A 16,485-nucleotide genomic window follows, 5' to 3' on the forward strand; every position below is an offset into this window, starting at 1 on the left:
AGCTCAGCGCGAGGTAGACCCTCCGCGAGCAAATGATAAAGAAGATGTTTGGAGGCTATTCACTGATGGAGCCTCCAACAGCGAAGGGTCCGGCGCAGGCCTCAAACTGGTGGACCCTGATAATCATGAATATACTTATGCTATTAGATTGGACTTCAAGAGTACCAACAATGAGGCTGAGTATGAAGCCCTGCTGGCTGGTCTGCGCATTGCGCGCAAGTTTGGAGTTAAAAGGCTAGAGGCCCATGTTGATTCTTACTTGGTAGCTGCTCAAGTCAACGGCCTTTATGACGCCAAGGAGAACACAATGCCTCTATATCTAGAGCAGGCAAAAAAGCTCGTTGAGCAGTTTGACTTCTTCAGAATCATACACATCTCGCGCAGCGAAAATAAGTCTGCTGACGCGTTGAGTAAGATGGCTTCAACTAATTTTGATCACTTTGGCAAAGATGTCAGGGTGGAAGTGATGAGCAACCCGTCAGTGCAAACGCAATCTGTCCTTGTAATTCATACAACCCCTTCATCCTGGATAACTCCAATAATGGAATTCCTGAAGGAGGGGAAGTTACCGGACGATCGCGCACAGGCGAGAAAGATAAGACACAAGGCGCAGAACTATGAACTACTTGATGGTACATTATATCGACGCTCTTACCTTGGACCGCTCATGAAATGCCTGGATGCTAAAGAAGCAAGCTATGTGATTAGGGAGATTCACGAAGGAATCTGCGGAATACACGCTGGCCCGCGCATGGTGGTTGCCAAGGCAATGAGCTCAGGCTACTATTGGCCAGGCATGTACTTGGATGCGCTAAAAGAAATCCAAAAATGCAAGGCATGTCAGAGCTACGCGCCAAAACACCATGCGGACCAAAGAACAACTTGATTCCGGTGACCTCTGCATGGCCTTTCCACAAATGGGCCATTGATATTGTGGGGCCCCTGCCGCTAAGCGCAAGGGCGAGTGAAATTTTTGGTAGTGGCGATAGACTATTTCACAAAATGGGTTGAGGCCAAGCCACTGGCAAAAATCACAGCTGAGGCGATGAAGCAATTTATCTGGAGCCACATCATTTGTCGTTTTGGCCTTCCTATGGAAATTGTGAGCGACAATGGCAAACAATTCACTGACAGGAAGATATCCAGCTGGCTCAAAGAATTGCACATCAACCAAATCTTCATTTCGGTCTACCACCCTCAAGGGAATGGCCAAGTGGAGCGCGCGAATCAAAGTTTGTTAAATGGGCTGAAGAAAAGGTTGGAGGGAGAATCCCATTCTTGGGTCGAAAAGTTACCTAATGTCCTGTGGGCGCACAGGACATTAAGCAAAACTAGCAATGGCGAATCCCCGTTCAGCCTAACCTATGGGACAGAGGCTATGATCCCAGCAGAAATTGGATGCCCATCCCATAGGGTACTCATGATGAGCAAGACTGATAACGAGCGCGAAAGAAGATTGGACCTCAACTTGCTTGAAGGACGCAGAGAAGCGGCTATCATCAATGAAGCCAAATACAAGAAAAAGCTGGAAAAATATTATAATCAGCGCGTTAAAGAATGCCACTTCAAGAAAAATGATTTTGTCCTTCGAAACAATGAAGCTAGCCGCGCGATACCCCCAGGAAAAATGTCCCCCAATTGGGAGGGACCTTATCAAATTTCAGAAGATTTGGGGAAAGGCGCGTACACTTTAAAAGATTTGAATGGAAAAAAGATACCGCGCGCGTGGAACGCGGCACAGCTTAGAAAATGCTTCATGTAAAAGTTCAAATATGTAATCAAGGCTTTTAAGCCATCATGAATGATGATTCGCGCTATCTTTCAATATTTGTTCTATTACCTTTGCATACATGTTTCACACTTCCTTTGTTAATTTGGAGCAATATGACAACACTATATTGACTTTCAAAAACAAAATAAAACGAAGTAAAACATACATGCGCGAGCCTTAGCTCAAACGCGTTAACGAGTATTAACTCTAAAACGTCAGGGCCTTAGCCCAAACCTACGAGCCTTAGCTCAAACACGTTAATGAGTCTTACCTCTAAAAACGTCAGGGCCTTAGCCCAAAACAAAGAGCCTTAGCTCAAAACACTCACAAACATCCATCTTACATCCCGCGCAGCCTGATCATAAAAATCCTTAAACACAACTAAGGCAAAGTAACATGCTATATCATAGTTGTTAAGGTCTCAGGTCGAGGTCGCGCGCGGGAATCATAGTGGATATCTGAGTAACACATGCTGACATGTAATGGCTAAAACTCATACTTCCATATAAAAACCGCGCGACAACGACGCGCAAAAAAGGAATTGAGGAAAAGATATCGCGCATGTCAGCATAAACAAGATACTGCGAAACCACTTACAAATATAGGACTATGGTTAAGTGAATAATTTCCTTACAACCTTGTTCTTATTTTAACGTGCAAGCATATCTTATATCTATACAAGCAAACATGAAGAGATGAATGGAAATGCGCAAGATGTGAAAAAGAGGAAAACAAGTTTCATTCCATACAATTGAAATTTACAAGTATGATGAGTTACAAATTACAAGTATAAAAAATATTATATATATATATATATATAAAAATTTGATGAAGGGCTTCTCAAGTCTCCACGTCGACGTCAGCCGCTTCATCACCCTCATCATCTCCCTCAGCATCTGGCGCGGCCCGCTCCTCATCTCCGAACTGACCATAGTCAAGTTCTTCCTCCTCAATGGAGTCTTCTATCACGACGGTGTCAGGAGCAGATTCTTTCGCCGCGCCAGAGCCGCTGGCAGGGGCAACATCCCCCGCGCCACCATCATCGCCACCAGCCCTCTCGCATTCATCGAGCAACTTCTTTAGCGCGCCGAGGTCGGGCTGGTCAGCAAGCGCAGCTATCTGCAAATCATTAGAAAAGTATTGAGTACAAAAACACTTGGAAAATTAATCAAGAAAAACTCATTAAGGTCGAGGTACCTGCATAAGGATGGGGATGGGAGTATTCATATACTTCTCCCCCACCGTGGCCATGTCCGCGCAGGCCGCGTCGCTCTTGTAAGGGTGCTCGGATGGGTTCTTCTTCAACATGCCATATTCATACCCATCCGTAAACCCTTCAGCTCGACCCACCAAGCGCGCGGCAGCATTGCAGTCCATCACAAGGGCCTGAAACTCGGCGGAATATTTCATCGCCAAAGCGCAACGAGTCATGCCCTGTGACACCAGCCATTGGCGATCCTGCGCGGAGGCCAGCAACAGACGTCTCGAGGGCAGGAACCTGGGAGTTTAATAACTCAACAGTTTCCTTGGTCTTCTTTAGCTCCTCTTTATCAGACGCTGCTGCCGCCAAAATTTTTTCTTTCTCCGCCTGCGCAGCAACAAGTGCTTCCTGGCTGGACGCTTGCCGTCGCCAAGGCTCATCTCTATCGGCCTGCGCGGCCGCCAACTCCTTCTTCAGGCGCGCAACCTCGCTCTCCAGTGATGATTTCTCAGTGATACTCTGGACGATAGCTTGGTCACGCGCCTCCGCCTGCTGTTCCAAGACACGCACTCTCCGCGCGTACTTGGCAACTTCGGGCCTCCGCCACCTGCTGCTTATCCCGCGCCAGCTTGGAGCTCATGCCCGCGCTAATAAAGGCGGTGTTGGCACTTGCTCGGTTTTCGCTGAGCTCCGCCTGGAGTTTCTCAGCTCGTGCGCGAGCATCAGAAAGGTTCCAGGCGGCCACCTTAGCCTCTCGCTGGGCTTCCACAAGAGCATCGCGTACTTTAATATAATCACGACGAAGCTCCTGGGAGGCAGCAAAGAAAGCCGACCCAGCGAAAATATGGTCATTCAGCAAGTCCGCGCGGGTGCGCTCCTCCTGATACCTCCTTTCAGTAGGAGGCACGGCATGAGCCCAGAAGTCCTCGCATACGCCCATGGATTGGAAGGAACTGTCTTCATTAATATTCCATCTCGGGCGGTAAACGTGGTCACCTCCCTGCAAAACACAAGAAATGTTCTAAGTCATAAAACATACTTATATGGAGGTACGCGCAGCGGAGCAACAAATTAAAACATACCTGCGGGGATGAAGCAGAAAAGTCAGCGCCAGCCCCACCTGAAGTCTGCGCTGCGAAGTCTTGTGGCATCGCAGGGCTGGCGCGGTCTCCCAAGGAGTCCTCAGCTTGAGCCCCCTCATCCTCCTCATTTTCTTCAATAGGCCTCTTCTCCTGCGACCTGGAGGGCTCCAAACCAGTTTCGCGGGGAGGGCTGCGTGTAGGAGAAGGCGAGGGAGGTCTCGGCGTCGCCATTTCGGCGCGCAATACGGCTTCCTGCTCCTTTGTAATCCCAATAAGGGGAGACTCAGCACTAGCAGGAGCAGGAGCAGAACCAGCGGCGCCGGCAACGGTGCCAGGAGTGTCACCAGTAACTTGTACGCCTGCTACAACTCCTATGAACAAATCAACAAGGAAAATTGGTTTATGACTGGATCCAAAAGAGAAAATTCAGAAGACAAATGTGCAAAACATACCTTGGCGCAATTCTGTTCGCGCGGCGAACATCGCCATAAAGTTCATTCTACCCTTTTCAGAGGGTAGAACAGGGGGCTTCGAAGCAGCCCCCGGCGCAGCCTCAGCACCTTGTGGCGCATGCGGCTGATCTGCGACCGTCGCCGGTCCTGCAAACATTCAAAGGAGCAAAGGTTTAATAATAATTCAATCAGATGAAGATAAGCAAAGTATACCTGTCGCAGGCGCGGCACTGCTTCTCTCTTCAGACGCGCGAACGGAGGAGGTGACGCCACCATACCTCAAGTGGACAGGAGGTCTGCCCACTTTCACAGGCAGGGAAGCTAAAGAAACCTTGGTGGTAAACACTTGGGTTTCCTTAGGTCCCTTCGTTTGAGCATGGGGATGAGCGACAGGGGTGTCATCTTTCTTCTGTTTCTTACTGCCCCCTGCGCCAGATTTCCCCTTAGCTTTGCGCTTTAGTAGGGGCGCCTCCTCTTCCTCCTCCTCCTCTTCCGCGAGCTCCAGCTCATAGTTTTCGAGCGCATCTGCAAATACAAGCAACAGAACTGTTAATAAACTTTGGTATTCTAAAGGAAAAAGCATAAGTGCGAAGACTTACCAGGCGCGTCACTATCAAAGTCAAATTCCAGATCCACTGGGATGAACATGTCATCGAAGCGATCTGGGAAACCAACCTCCCCAGCGCCAAGCGCGACGGAGCCACCCTCCACTTGATCATCATAAGCGGCGTGGATATAATCCTTGGTGACTGCGCAAAAACAAGTCAAGTGATATCAGCAAAAGAATTATGTTCGCGCAGAAAAAGAAATAAAGCAATGAAATAAACTTACACAACCCGTCGACTTGGATAACGGGCTCAAGCGCGCTGTCGGCCCACAGCCTACTCATGCCGACCCCCACCAGCGCCTCCTTGCGAATTTTCTTGGCGGGGGATGGTTCGGCGGTCAGTTTCTTAACCCAGGCGCCGGTTGGGTTCTTAATAACATCCGCATCCGCGGGCGCAGAATCGATCGCGCGCATCGTCATGCGGATGGGGATTACACCAGCCCTGATGTAGAAGAACCTCTCAGACCAGTCATGAAGGCTCTTGAATGATACGGTGCTGCACTTAACCTTCTGACTGCGAGGAATAAAGGAGATCCAAGAATCTTGGATCTTGGGCTTGTAAAAAAATTGAAAGCGCCGAGGGGTGGGCTCCTCGCGCTGTGATTTGCACATGAACTCGAAATGAGTCATGCGCACAAGTCCAAACGGATGGACTTGGGATATATGAATCCCGAAAAAACGTAACACCGCGCCTACAAACCTTGTCATCGGAAGACGAAGGTTGCAGTGGGTGAAAAAATGGGTGTACAGTGAAATATAGCCGGCAGGCGGGTCCGCCGCCGTTTGCCCGGCCACAGGCAACATGCAGCCAAACACAGGGGGGAAACCCTGTGACGAGATGAGGCTGTCGAGATTGACCTGCCTCAATTTGCAGGGGATTTCATTCCACCTTTTCGTGGCCTTGGTCCTCCCTACTTCCTCCGATGTGGTCTCAACAACCCTCTTCCCCTTGCCCTTTTGCTTCAATGTCGACATCACTACAGATTTCACACGGCGTCTTCGAGAAGCAATAGAGGTGATTGAGGGGTTAGAGGAGTCTGAACTATCAGACATACAACTGCAGCAGCAGATAATCGAAGATTCGAAACGATGAATACACTCAAATCAGAATATGAAAGGCAGAAATTCGAGAATTAGCAACAATGAAGATGAAGATAAAAAATTTCCTAAGGGCCTGCTTTTATAGGCCCAGGAGAGAGAAATGTGGCAACTGATCGGATTTCACGCGCCCCCACTCGCAGGTGCAAGCCAACGAGGGCGCGGCACGTGTCCCTAACACTGTTGAGGGGACATAAAAATGTAACCGACCTGCCACGGAGCAGAGACGCGCCCCCACTCGCAGGTGCAAACCAATGCGAGCGCGACACGTGTTCCAGACGGCTGTGCGAGGGGACATGAAAGGCAACTGTAGCACCTCGAGCACACGAAACGTCTGACACGTTTACGGCGCACGTCACCACCAACCAACCACGTGTTTGGACCCTTCGTTTCAACCAAATGGATAGAACTTCGCGCAACGATGGAAACAACCAAGAAAACGACAACACCACATTAAAAAGACCAAATCAGTAAGTCTAATATCTATCTTACCGCGCTAGCGCGAGATAAGATACACATTAGACTGGGGGGGCTTGAAGAGGTATGTACCCGCCTCGACACCGAGCAAGGCGGGTCAACCCACAAGATAAAGACATTATGAAGGCACAAAGCCAAAACCTATGCGCATAGCGCATACAAAACATGCTCAGGCATCATATGCCCAGGCACACATATGCTCGCGCATCACATATGCGCGCGGCGCATCAGCGCGTGGCGCATATCACATGCTCGTGCATACCACATCTGCCCAGGCACACATATGCTCGCGCATCACATATGCGCGCGGCGCATCAGCGCGCGGCGCATATCACATGCTCGTGCATATCACATCTGCGCATGAAATATCTGCGCGTGAGAATAAAGAGAAGACCTCGCGCATCCTCAGGATTTGCGCATATCACACATGCACATAATCGACCTCGTCCTCATCCAAATCAGGATTAGGGCAACCTTGATTGTGCACGTCAGACAACCTTCCAGAAGGCATCTTTTTAAGGAGTAAGAATAGGTCGACAACTCAGCATGACACATGTGTTACCACGTGATTACAACCAACGAGAAAGCGCCAGGTGTCCCAGAGGACACGTGGCGCAGTGCGATTGGAGGAGGCCAACGAGGTTGAGCCCAACCAGTGGAAACCCTAGCACTATAAATACAGCATCAACTCTACTTTGATGGGGACATTCATACTCAATCATTGACAGTTACAGGCAGTGATATCACATTCAATCATATTGAATTACATTCACTCACAGTCAGTTACATACAAACACACAGTCACACAATCATAGGGTATTCAGCTATTAAGCAATACTCTTGAGATTCCCTTACTCACACATTATTATCTTCTCCACCATATACTTATTCTCACGCCGGAGGGTTACCCCAAAGAGGACCCCTCTGTCCCTTTCTGAGGGGTAAGTTAACGGCGCTGCTCATTTTGTAGGTGGAAGAACACGGATCCAGAAGAACCATCGGTGAAATAGTACAATCAAAACCCGAGGAAAGTAGATCTGCTACCAGTGAGTAGATCCACGTTTCTTCATCACAAGGTGAAAAACAATTGAAATTGACTAAACCAAGAACTTAAAAGCTCTACTCTAGTTAGTAGTTACATCGTTCCAATTGTGAAGCAAGCACTTACGATAAATGAATAGATGCATTATTATAAGGGAAAATCCCCAAAATAGCCCATCTAGAAAATGAGATTCTAACTTTGTTCTCTAAACTTATTTTCAAAAATGGCCCTTTCGAACTCATCTTTAACCATGTATTAGAAAATCTAACGCATCTTTGACGACATGTTAGCATAACACGTCGTCAAAGACGCGTTGGATTTCCTAACACATGGTTAAAGACGCTAACACGCCGTCAAAAACACGTTAGATTTCCTAACACATGGTTAAAGATGAGTTAGGCTTCCAAACACGTAGTCAAAGATATGTTAGTATCAAACGCACAATCGAAGATATATTAGCTTCTTTGTTTGTTTATTTTTAATATTATATTTTTATAACTAGTTTAACTTATATTTGTTTTTCTTTTATAACTTTTAATATATAAAAGTTTTATATTATTTCGAATATACTGACGAGACATACTTACTTTTACCTACTGACCGACACAAACTAACTCAAACTCGAGCCGTGCCAAATCATTATCGAAATATTCAATAAAATTTAATCCCGCTCGGTTTTAAATAAAATTTATGTCGGTCCGTAGATAAAAGTAAACATTTCTCGTCGGTATATTCGAAATAATATAAAATTTTATACATTAAAAGTTATAAAAGAAAAACAAAATAAGTAAAACTAGTTATAAAAATATAATATTAAAAAAACAAACAAAAAAGCTAACATATCTTCGACTACGCTTTTGATGCTAACATATCTTTGACTACGTGTTTGGAGGCCTAACTCATCTTTAACCATATGTTAGGAATCCAACGCGTCTTTGACGACGTGTTGTGCTAACATGTCGTCAAAGACGCGTTAGATTTCCTAATACATGGTCAAAGATAAGTTAGGGAGTGGCCATTTTTGGAAATATTAAGTTTAGGGGACAAAGTTGGAATCTCATTTTCTAGATGGGCTATTTATTATAACTAACATTGTCAACAAATTTTATAGAATTCAAATATAAATGAATTTCTCGATGAATCTGTTTGTAGATTACTTTCAAATAGAAATACGTCTATGATATTAATCAATCGGATAATTTATAGAGAAACAAAAAAAACATAAGTGCAAATTCTATGTGACCAAAAATCTTTGTTATGTAAACCCAAAGCAACTGTGCTCCTTGGATCCCCACCCGCCCCCAAAAGAGAAAGGTGAAAAAGATGAAGAAAGAGCATAAGGATTCGAAACATGAGAAAATAGGTATTCCAAATACCATCATTGTGGATGAATTTGATTGTGGTGTGTAAGCATGGTTAAATTATTTTGTGTGATTGTTTTAAGAAAAAAAAGCACGCGCTAATTTTATATATATATTTGTTTCAAATGGAACTTTAAACCTACACCGAAAACCTCAATATAAATTGTTTTGTGGGACGCATTGTGTTCAAATAATATTTACACGTCATTGTAATTTAATTATTTGTATTATTAATGACATCTACTCTATTCCTATTAATCACCTCTAATGCACTAAACTTGTACTTTACTTGATTCAAACCATTCGTTTTTAGGGTGAAGTTATTCTAGAAAAAGAGACAAAAATAAAAAAAGATGAGAAAGTTTATAGTCACACAAAAAAACCCTTCAAAAATTAAAAATAAATAACATAACTCAAAATTTAATAAAAAAACAAAAAAAGTAAAAACACAAAAATGTTTTCACCGTCTTCCTCGTTCTTAAAAAAACAAAAAACAATGTTGAGTGAAAAAGACCATTGTGTCTTTTTGTTTATCATTGTGTTTTGTGTTTATTTTCGTCATTGATTATGTCTTTTTTTCTTGACATTGTGTCTTTTTTTCTTGATATTGTGTTATATTATTCAACATTGTGTTATATTTTGTTCGGCATTGTGTTATATTTTGCGATTTATTGTGTCTTTTTTAGTTATAATTGTGTCTTTTGTCTCTACATTGTGTCTTTTCGAAGGTTTTTTTTTTGGAACGAGAATGATGAGGGAAACATTTTTTGTTTTTAAACTTTTTCGTTATTTATTTATATTTTAAGTTATGATTTTTTTTATTAATTTTTTGGAATTTCTTTCTTTTAGGGGTTTTTTATGTGACCACAAATCCTTCTCACACTTCTCATTTTTGTCTATTTTGTATTCTAACTTTTCCCTCATTTTTATGTTAGGGAAATACATATTACCATCGGTATCTCCCATGGGAACATTTGTTTATTTACATACTAATATTCTATGGAAAAATAACCATAGGCAAACAAAACTTAAGCAAAATCTTTGTTTGGAATACTTTCCTTAAAATAAGCATAAATGAACTAATTTATATCATTTTTTTTACAAATTTTCTCTTACAAATAAAATTCCCAACTACTTAATAACGAGTTTATGCTCATTTTCTAAACTGTTAAAACCTAAAATTAGAAAAGGTTTTCTAATTAGCTCTCAAATTATGTGTTCTTTTTTTCTTAAACGTTATTCTTAAAAGGTAAATTTCATAAAAACGACTCTAGCAAGGCGTTAGAAGCCCAACAAAAAACAACTTTATAAAACAAAATTACACCAAATTTTTTCCAAACCATGCTTTCAATTTATGTGTTATTGGATTTTAAAGCCGACTTCAATACTTTATTAATGACTTCGTTCTTTTTGTGCAACTTTTTCCCGTCCTTTTTGAACCACCTTTCCTTCTTTTGCGAAAGCTAAGTTTCATAAATCGTAAATAATAAAAATCTAACATAGGTAACAACTTCCAATTTGCTAGACCAAGGACCACCTTAACAATCCGGGTCCCCTAAACAAGGCATTTACAATATGTCTGTCTACATCTATGATTTAAATATCATGGCTTTATACACATGTTAAAATTATAACAATATTCTTGGCTAAAAACACCACCCAAAAGCCATTAATTTTCTAATGGTCCATACCTTAACATTTGTACAAGCAAACCGAACTAAAACTAAACTAGATCAAACCAGTTACCCATGGTCTCTGAGTCCAATCCTATATTGATATGTTACTGTTATCGCTATAGTACACACGAAGAGCAAAAACGAAACCATAGATGACGATCTTTTTGAAATCAATCACAAATTGTACAATTACAATTGATTTAGGGTTTATACTCATACAAGAAAACAAAGATGAGCTACAGAAAGAATTAACGAAAAAGAAATTGAAACAAGAGAGATCGAACATGACCATTGTGACGAGCGCGCATGATTTATAAGTTATAGCAACCATATGAACTAACTAACCACCAAATTCTGGAACTGTCACATTAGCCCCTCCATATTTCTAAGTTGTAAACAAACAAGCCAAAACTTAAACCAACTTTCAGCTAATGACTAAATTACCCTTGAAGTTACTTGCTCATCATTTAGCTGTTTCAAACGAACTTAACGACCACTCAGACTATTGTTAACTTTGACTATATATTATTGCTCAATGCTCGCCCATCGACTTACGTTGACCATGATCACAATTCACACATAACAGTTACCTTATAAATACTTGTGACAGATGCATAATCTAGAGACATTGAGTGTAAGGTAGCAAAATTTTATGAATTTAAACCAAGGGTTCACTCATTTTTTAACAAAGTTATACATACAGGCTCCAGCCACATGGAACAACAAAACTGAAAACTTACTAAACTTAGAAAGTTCCATAAATAGATCCTCCATAATTTATGTCAATGAAATCAAGCATAATCGGAATGGGAGTCGAAGTCACTTGGGCAGGGTGACATCACCTCCTGTTCAAGAAACTGCAACACCTGTTGCATCGACGGTCTGTGATCCGGGTTCGCATCAGTGCACCGCCCTGCAATCTCAAGAACCGCTTCTACAGTTGTTGCATCCGCATCAGTGCACCGTTTGTCAACCACGTCTTCTAACTGGTTCTCCTTTTTTAGGGTGTTCAACTGTTGTATAAAAAATATTTTAAAAAAATGACGTCTTATATTAAAAATATAAAAGGGTAAAAAACAGAAATACAAATACATACCCAACCAACAACATTTAGACCTTGTTTCAAGAAAGCCGGGTCAGTTGGTCTTTTACCCGTTATTAGCTCTAATAACAAGACCCCAAAGCTATAAACGTCTGATTTCACAGTGGCCCACCCGCTTTGCAGATACTCTGGTGCCAGATAGCCAAAAGTGCCCGCAACAACGGTGGTCACGTGAGCCTCCTCATCAACCAAAAGCTTAGCGAGACCGAAATCAGAAACACACGGCTCGAGATTTTCATCAAGAAGAATATTACTAGATTTTATATCGCGGTGAATTATTCTAGGATTACAATCGTGGTGTAAATAAGCTAATCCTCGAGCCGAACCATACGCTACTTTCAAACGAGCGGTCCAACTTAACGTTTGAGTTTGGCCTCCTTCCCGACATTCTAAAAACAAAAAACTATAAAACGTTAGCAAACAAATAATATTATTTATCTTCGTTTCAAGGTTAAACGTATGAAGGTTGTTGGACTTAATTGGATCGAGCAACACGAACAACACCGGTATTTTGTGAGAACTCCTCACGACTCTTTCAATATTATTAAAACGAAAACCACACAAAATACAATAACCCTAAACCATCTATTTATACTAAAACCTTAACTTGTTCACCAAGAAACCTAATTAGACTCAAACTAGGAAACCAAATAAATAAATAAAAATAACCAATCTTATTCCTAATTAATAAACTAAACCAACTCAAACTAAAACTCTTTAAACTTTAAACATTCATCAAGATTAATCCTTCAAAGGTTACCGTGTAGGAAATTTTCAAGGCTCCCGTTGGCGACATAATCATAGATGAGAAGCTTTGAGTCGGGAAACCGACAATATCCGCGGAGATTAACGAGATTAATATGTTTAACGCTACCCAATATTTCCAGTTCCCGTTCAAATGCTTGATCTTGACCTTTCTGGGTTCGGTCAATCCTTTTAACCGCAAATGTGCCACAGTCGTTCATGACCATTCTGTACACGGTCCCAAACCCGCCAGACCCGACCACATGTTCATCATCAAGTGACTCGAGCTTCTCGATAATCTCACTTGAAGGGTAAGGAAGATCACCGTGGAATGTTATTAGTTGTGTGCCTACAAATCAACATAAAAAAACGTTAAGAAATTTATTAAGCTAACTTAAATGACTTAAATGTACAAACAAAATGAGTATTTGTTACTTGATTCTTGATAAACTTGTTTCTTGACATCCACATATCTTTTTGCAGCCCTTTCTTTCTTTGAAAGCATCCACACCAATAAGAATGCAAAGAACACGAGCGCTAGGACCAAAGCGGTTATAACACCAACAAGTGCTCCTTTGAGAGACCGAGATGAACGTTTAGGCACTACAATGGTCAAAATAAATCATATATAGTTAAGATTAATGATACTCAATATGTAAACTTTTCCAAACAAAGTGGATGACTAGCCTGCGGCTTCATCACTTTCTGCATGTGGTAAGACCGCAGGGAATCCCAATGACGTTTTACACGGCTTGTGTATTTGTTGGCCACAGAGGTCTAAATTACCAATAAACCTACACATATGGAGCATATTTTCAGATTAGTCACCTTAGTGAAAACAAGAAAATAAAATACTAGAATACCAATGAACAGAGTTGGTGACAACATGAGATAAAATGCATGAACATGGCCGTTTAACGTTGTATAAAGTGGAACTTACGAATTGTTTCCAAACTTGCTTAGTGCACCAAAATTTGGAATTTCACCGGAAAAAAAGTTCGTGGATAAGTTTCTGCAAGTTAACAAGGAGAAACTTAGATATTTAGAGCAACATGAATGTTTAAATTTTCAACAAATAAAAAAAAAGTAAAATCATAATATACTAGTAAACCAGCGTACAAGTACTGGAGACGAAGGAGATGACCAAGAGATGAAGGTATCGCGCCCTTCAAAGTATTGCTTGACAAATCCCTGAATAATGAGTGATACATATATGAATAATAATTATACAAGAAACAAATTATGAGATTGGTATATACAAATTGTGATTTATTTCGCCTTTGTGGGAGCTCTAATAGGATTGGGCAAATTGCTTGCATATATCTATTCTAGGGAACAATATTTTAAAGTTCATGATACCGGATCTGCGGCTTTACTAGAATGGCCCAAGAGCAATCGATCATTATGAAGCAACCCGAACCGAATGATTCGGTGGGCAAGTTCTCACTTAAACCTTTGTTCTTTAAAACACAAATCAACTAATAACTAAAACAAAAGACCTAACAATCCTATTTATAAATAAAAATAAGCAATTGGGCCAGGCCGGGTTAATGGACCGGATCATAAACTTGTACTGTAACACGCAAAACCGACTATTGGATTTTCTTAAAATAGAGGTTGACTAATTTTGCTGGTGCAAAATCAATTGTCCCGTTTGTATATAACCCAAGTAGGCAACAGGCCTACCACATTTGATCATAAATGCATTTTCCACTTACAAAACAGTTCTGATTCAACGAGTTGTTCTTCGACACCATGTTCATAAACTCACACAATAAAATGAACAAACAATGTGGATTTGAAACTTGATATGACAAACTTAATGAGAATGTGATTACTTGATACAGATCGTTCCAATTCAAACACCATATAAACTAGAACAACCGTCACATAGTTAGGATGAGGACAGTTTGTGATAACTGTCCCATATGGTTATAGATATAACCGCCAAGCCTAAAATCGTCGCTTTGAAAACCTGTCTAATCGACCCCAGTTTGTTGGCCTACGGCCCAAACAAAACAAAAAACATAAAAGCGCAAACATAAAGGTTTCAAAGTTCTAGACCTAACAAACCATAGACATAAAGTGAGCTGACTAGCGAATTAACTGGTCACAAGTTCAAAATATCTATATCATAATATTATATATAAAGCAAACTTACAGTATGCTGAGGAGGGAAAGATTTCCTATATTTGAAGGTATGCCACCCTGAAGATAATTAGCCCTCAAATACCTAAACAAAAATGCAGGATTGCATTGCATATCAATAATATGTGCCATTAATAATGCACATATTTAAATCTTAATAGCAAACACATAAGAAAATAAAGATACCAAATTCAAATTTGACTTACACAGCTCTGAGTTCAACACATTGACCAATTTCATTAGGAATTATACCATGCAATCTGTTCTGGTGAAGTGCCCTGATAATAAACAAGATAACCACATTTCAAAACCCAAAGTACCCCAAAAATTCTACATCTGAAAAGTATGCAAAAAAAAAAAAAAAAAAAAAAGCACTTACAGTCTCTGTAGTCTACTAAGTTTACCAATGCTTGGAGATATAAACCCTCCAATATCCATATAAGGCAAGTTTCTAGAAAAACCCCAAATTCAAATCAAAAATTAGGTCTTTTCATTTCTCATTTAAATTTCTTGAAACATACAATAAAAAAAGTTACAAACTTTAAAATAAAAAGTGAGTATTTACATGGCTAAAACTCTATTATCACTCTGGTAGCAAGTGATACCAGTCCATTGACAAGGGTTTTCATCATCATTCACCCAATCACTCAAAACATTCCTACTGTCATTCAAACTTTGTTTGATCTCCAACAAAGTTAACCCTGTAAAAACAAGAAAATAAAGTTTAATATTAAAGATCAAAGTTTGCAACTTTAAAAACATAATCTTTTGGTTACCATCTTCAGTGAGAGCAAATGTTGTTGGAACAAAAATAGCTAAGAAAACCAAAATGAAGATCAAAGTGGTTGTGCTCATTTGAGTGTGTTGATGAAACATGAGTGAAGAACAAGAGATTGGTTCAAATGTGTGCCATAAATTGGAAGATGGAAAGGATTCAAATTAAAAGTTACAGTGATAATGTTGTGTTGAGTATGCTGCTTTTGCAGGTGTTGTGAGTGGCCTGACTTATGATGGTGTTTTGGGAAACTAAAATATGTAATGTAACATAGTGTCATAAATAGTGCTCTTATAATAATAATAAACTACACAAAATACTCGAATAAGTCTTATCAGTCGTCTATATTCTATATTTATTTTGATACTCTATTTTTGAAACCTCCTTGAGTCGGGCATTCAACCATCACCCTCGTTCTATTAATCAAAAGGCAAACTGTAGTTTTTTTACTACTTACTCTTAAATCTTAATATCCGAATAAGTATTTCTGAAACATGATATCAACCATTCATAATAAACTACACCCAATACCCGAATGAGTATTCTCAATACGAGATTTAAACCGTTTATACTGATTTTGACACTCTAAACTTGAAACCCCCTTGAGTTGGACATTAGCCATCACACTTGACGGGTGGATTGTAAAACCACCCTTAAGTGTAGTATTTCTCGTTAAAACGTATGCGCTTATGTTTAATTTCACGAATTTGGATTACTACACTATGTCGTGCGTTTGTAGGTACAAGTGCTAAAAATGGCGATTCAAGTGAACTATGTTGGAAAGGAGCAAAGGACTCGAGAGCTGACGATGGCAGTCAACAAGTCAAAGAAGATCAAGTGTGTTGGAGCTGAGGCTACCGTAGCTTACGGTAGCCACCGTAAGCTACGGTAGGGTTCCACCGTAGCTTCCTACCACAAACTATTAGAACCTACCGTAGTGGTTTTCAAA

The 16,485-nt window shown here is 40.8% G+C and overlaps 1 protein-coding gene across 1 annotated transcript; it reads right to left on the reverse strand.

Annotated features, from left to right (window-relative positions):
• Positions 1-11,532: 11,532 nt before the first annotated feature.
• On the reverse strand, positions 11,533-15,616 carry LOC143607996 (LRR receptor-like serine/threonine-protein kinase FEI 1). Its single transcript, XM_077083223.1, has 12 exons — positions 15,538-15,616; positions 15,327-15,462; positions 15,141-15,212; positions 14,968-15,039; positions 14,775-14,846; positions 13,733-13,804; positions 13,554-13,625; positions 13,301-13,407; positions 13,049-13,216; positions 12,630-12,962; positions 11,864-12,258; positions 11,533-11,780 (listed from the first exon to the last, which is right to left on the reverse strand). Exons 1-12 carry the CDS (start codon positions 15,614-15,616, stop codon positions 11,559-11,561), a joined length of 1,800 nt encoding a protein of 599 aa, XP_076939338.1. The 3' UTR covers positions 11,533-11,558.
• Positions 15,617-16,485: the final 869 nt, after the last annotated feature.

The sequence above is a fragment of the Bidens hawaiensis genome, unplaced genomic scaffold (genome assembly GCF_021521415.1).
Source record: "Bidens hawaiensis isolate Kalapana, Puna unplaced genomic scaffold, B.hawaiensis_p1.1 tig00093141_1, whole genome shotgun sequence".
Taxonomy (NCBI): Eukaryota; Viridiplantae; Streptophyta; class Magnoliopsida; order Asterales; family Asteraceae; genus Bidens; species Bidens hawaiensis.

What these genes read in the sequence shown, in the direction of transcription:
- LOC143607996 (XM_077083223.1), bottom strand. Translation starts at nt 15,616, where the DNA reads ATGAGCACAACCACTTTGATCTTCATTTTGGTTTTCTTAGCTATTTTT. An exon ending in ATTTGCTCTCACTGAAGATG is followed by an intron (nt 15,463 to 15,537) that starts GTAACCAAAAGA and finishes TTGTTTTTACAG; the next exon opens with GGTTAACTTTGTTGGAGATC. An exon ending in CTTAGTAGACTACAGAGACT is followed by an intron (nt 15,040 to 15,140) that starts GTAAGTGCTTTT and finishes GTTTATTATCAG; the next exon opens with GGCACTTCACCAGAACAGAT.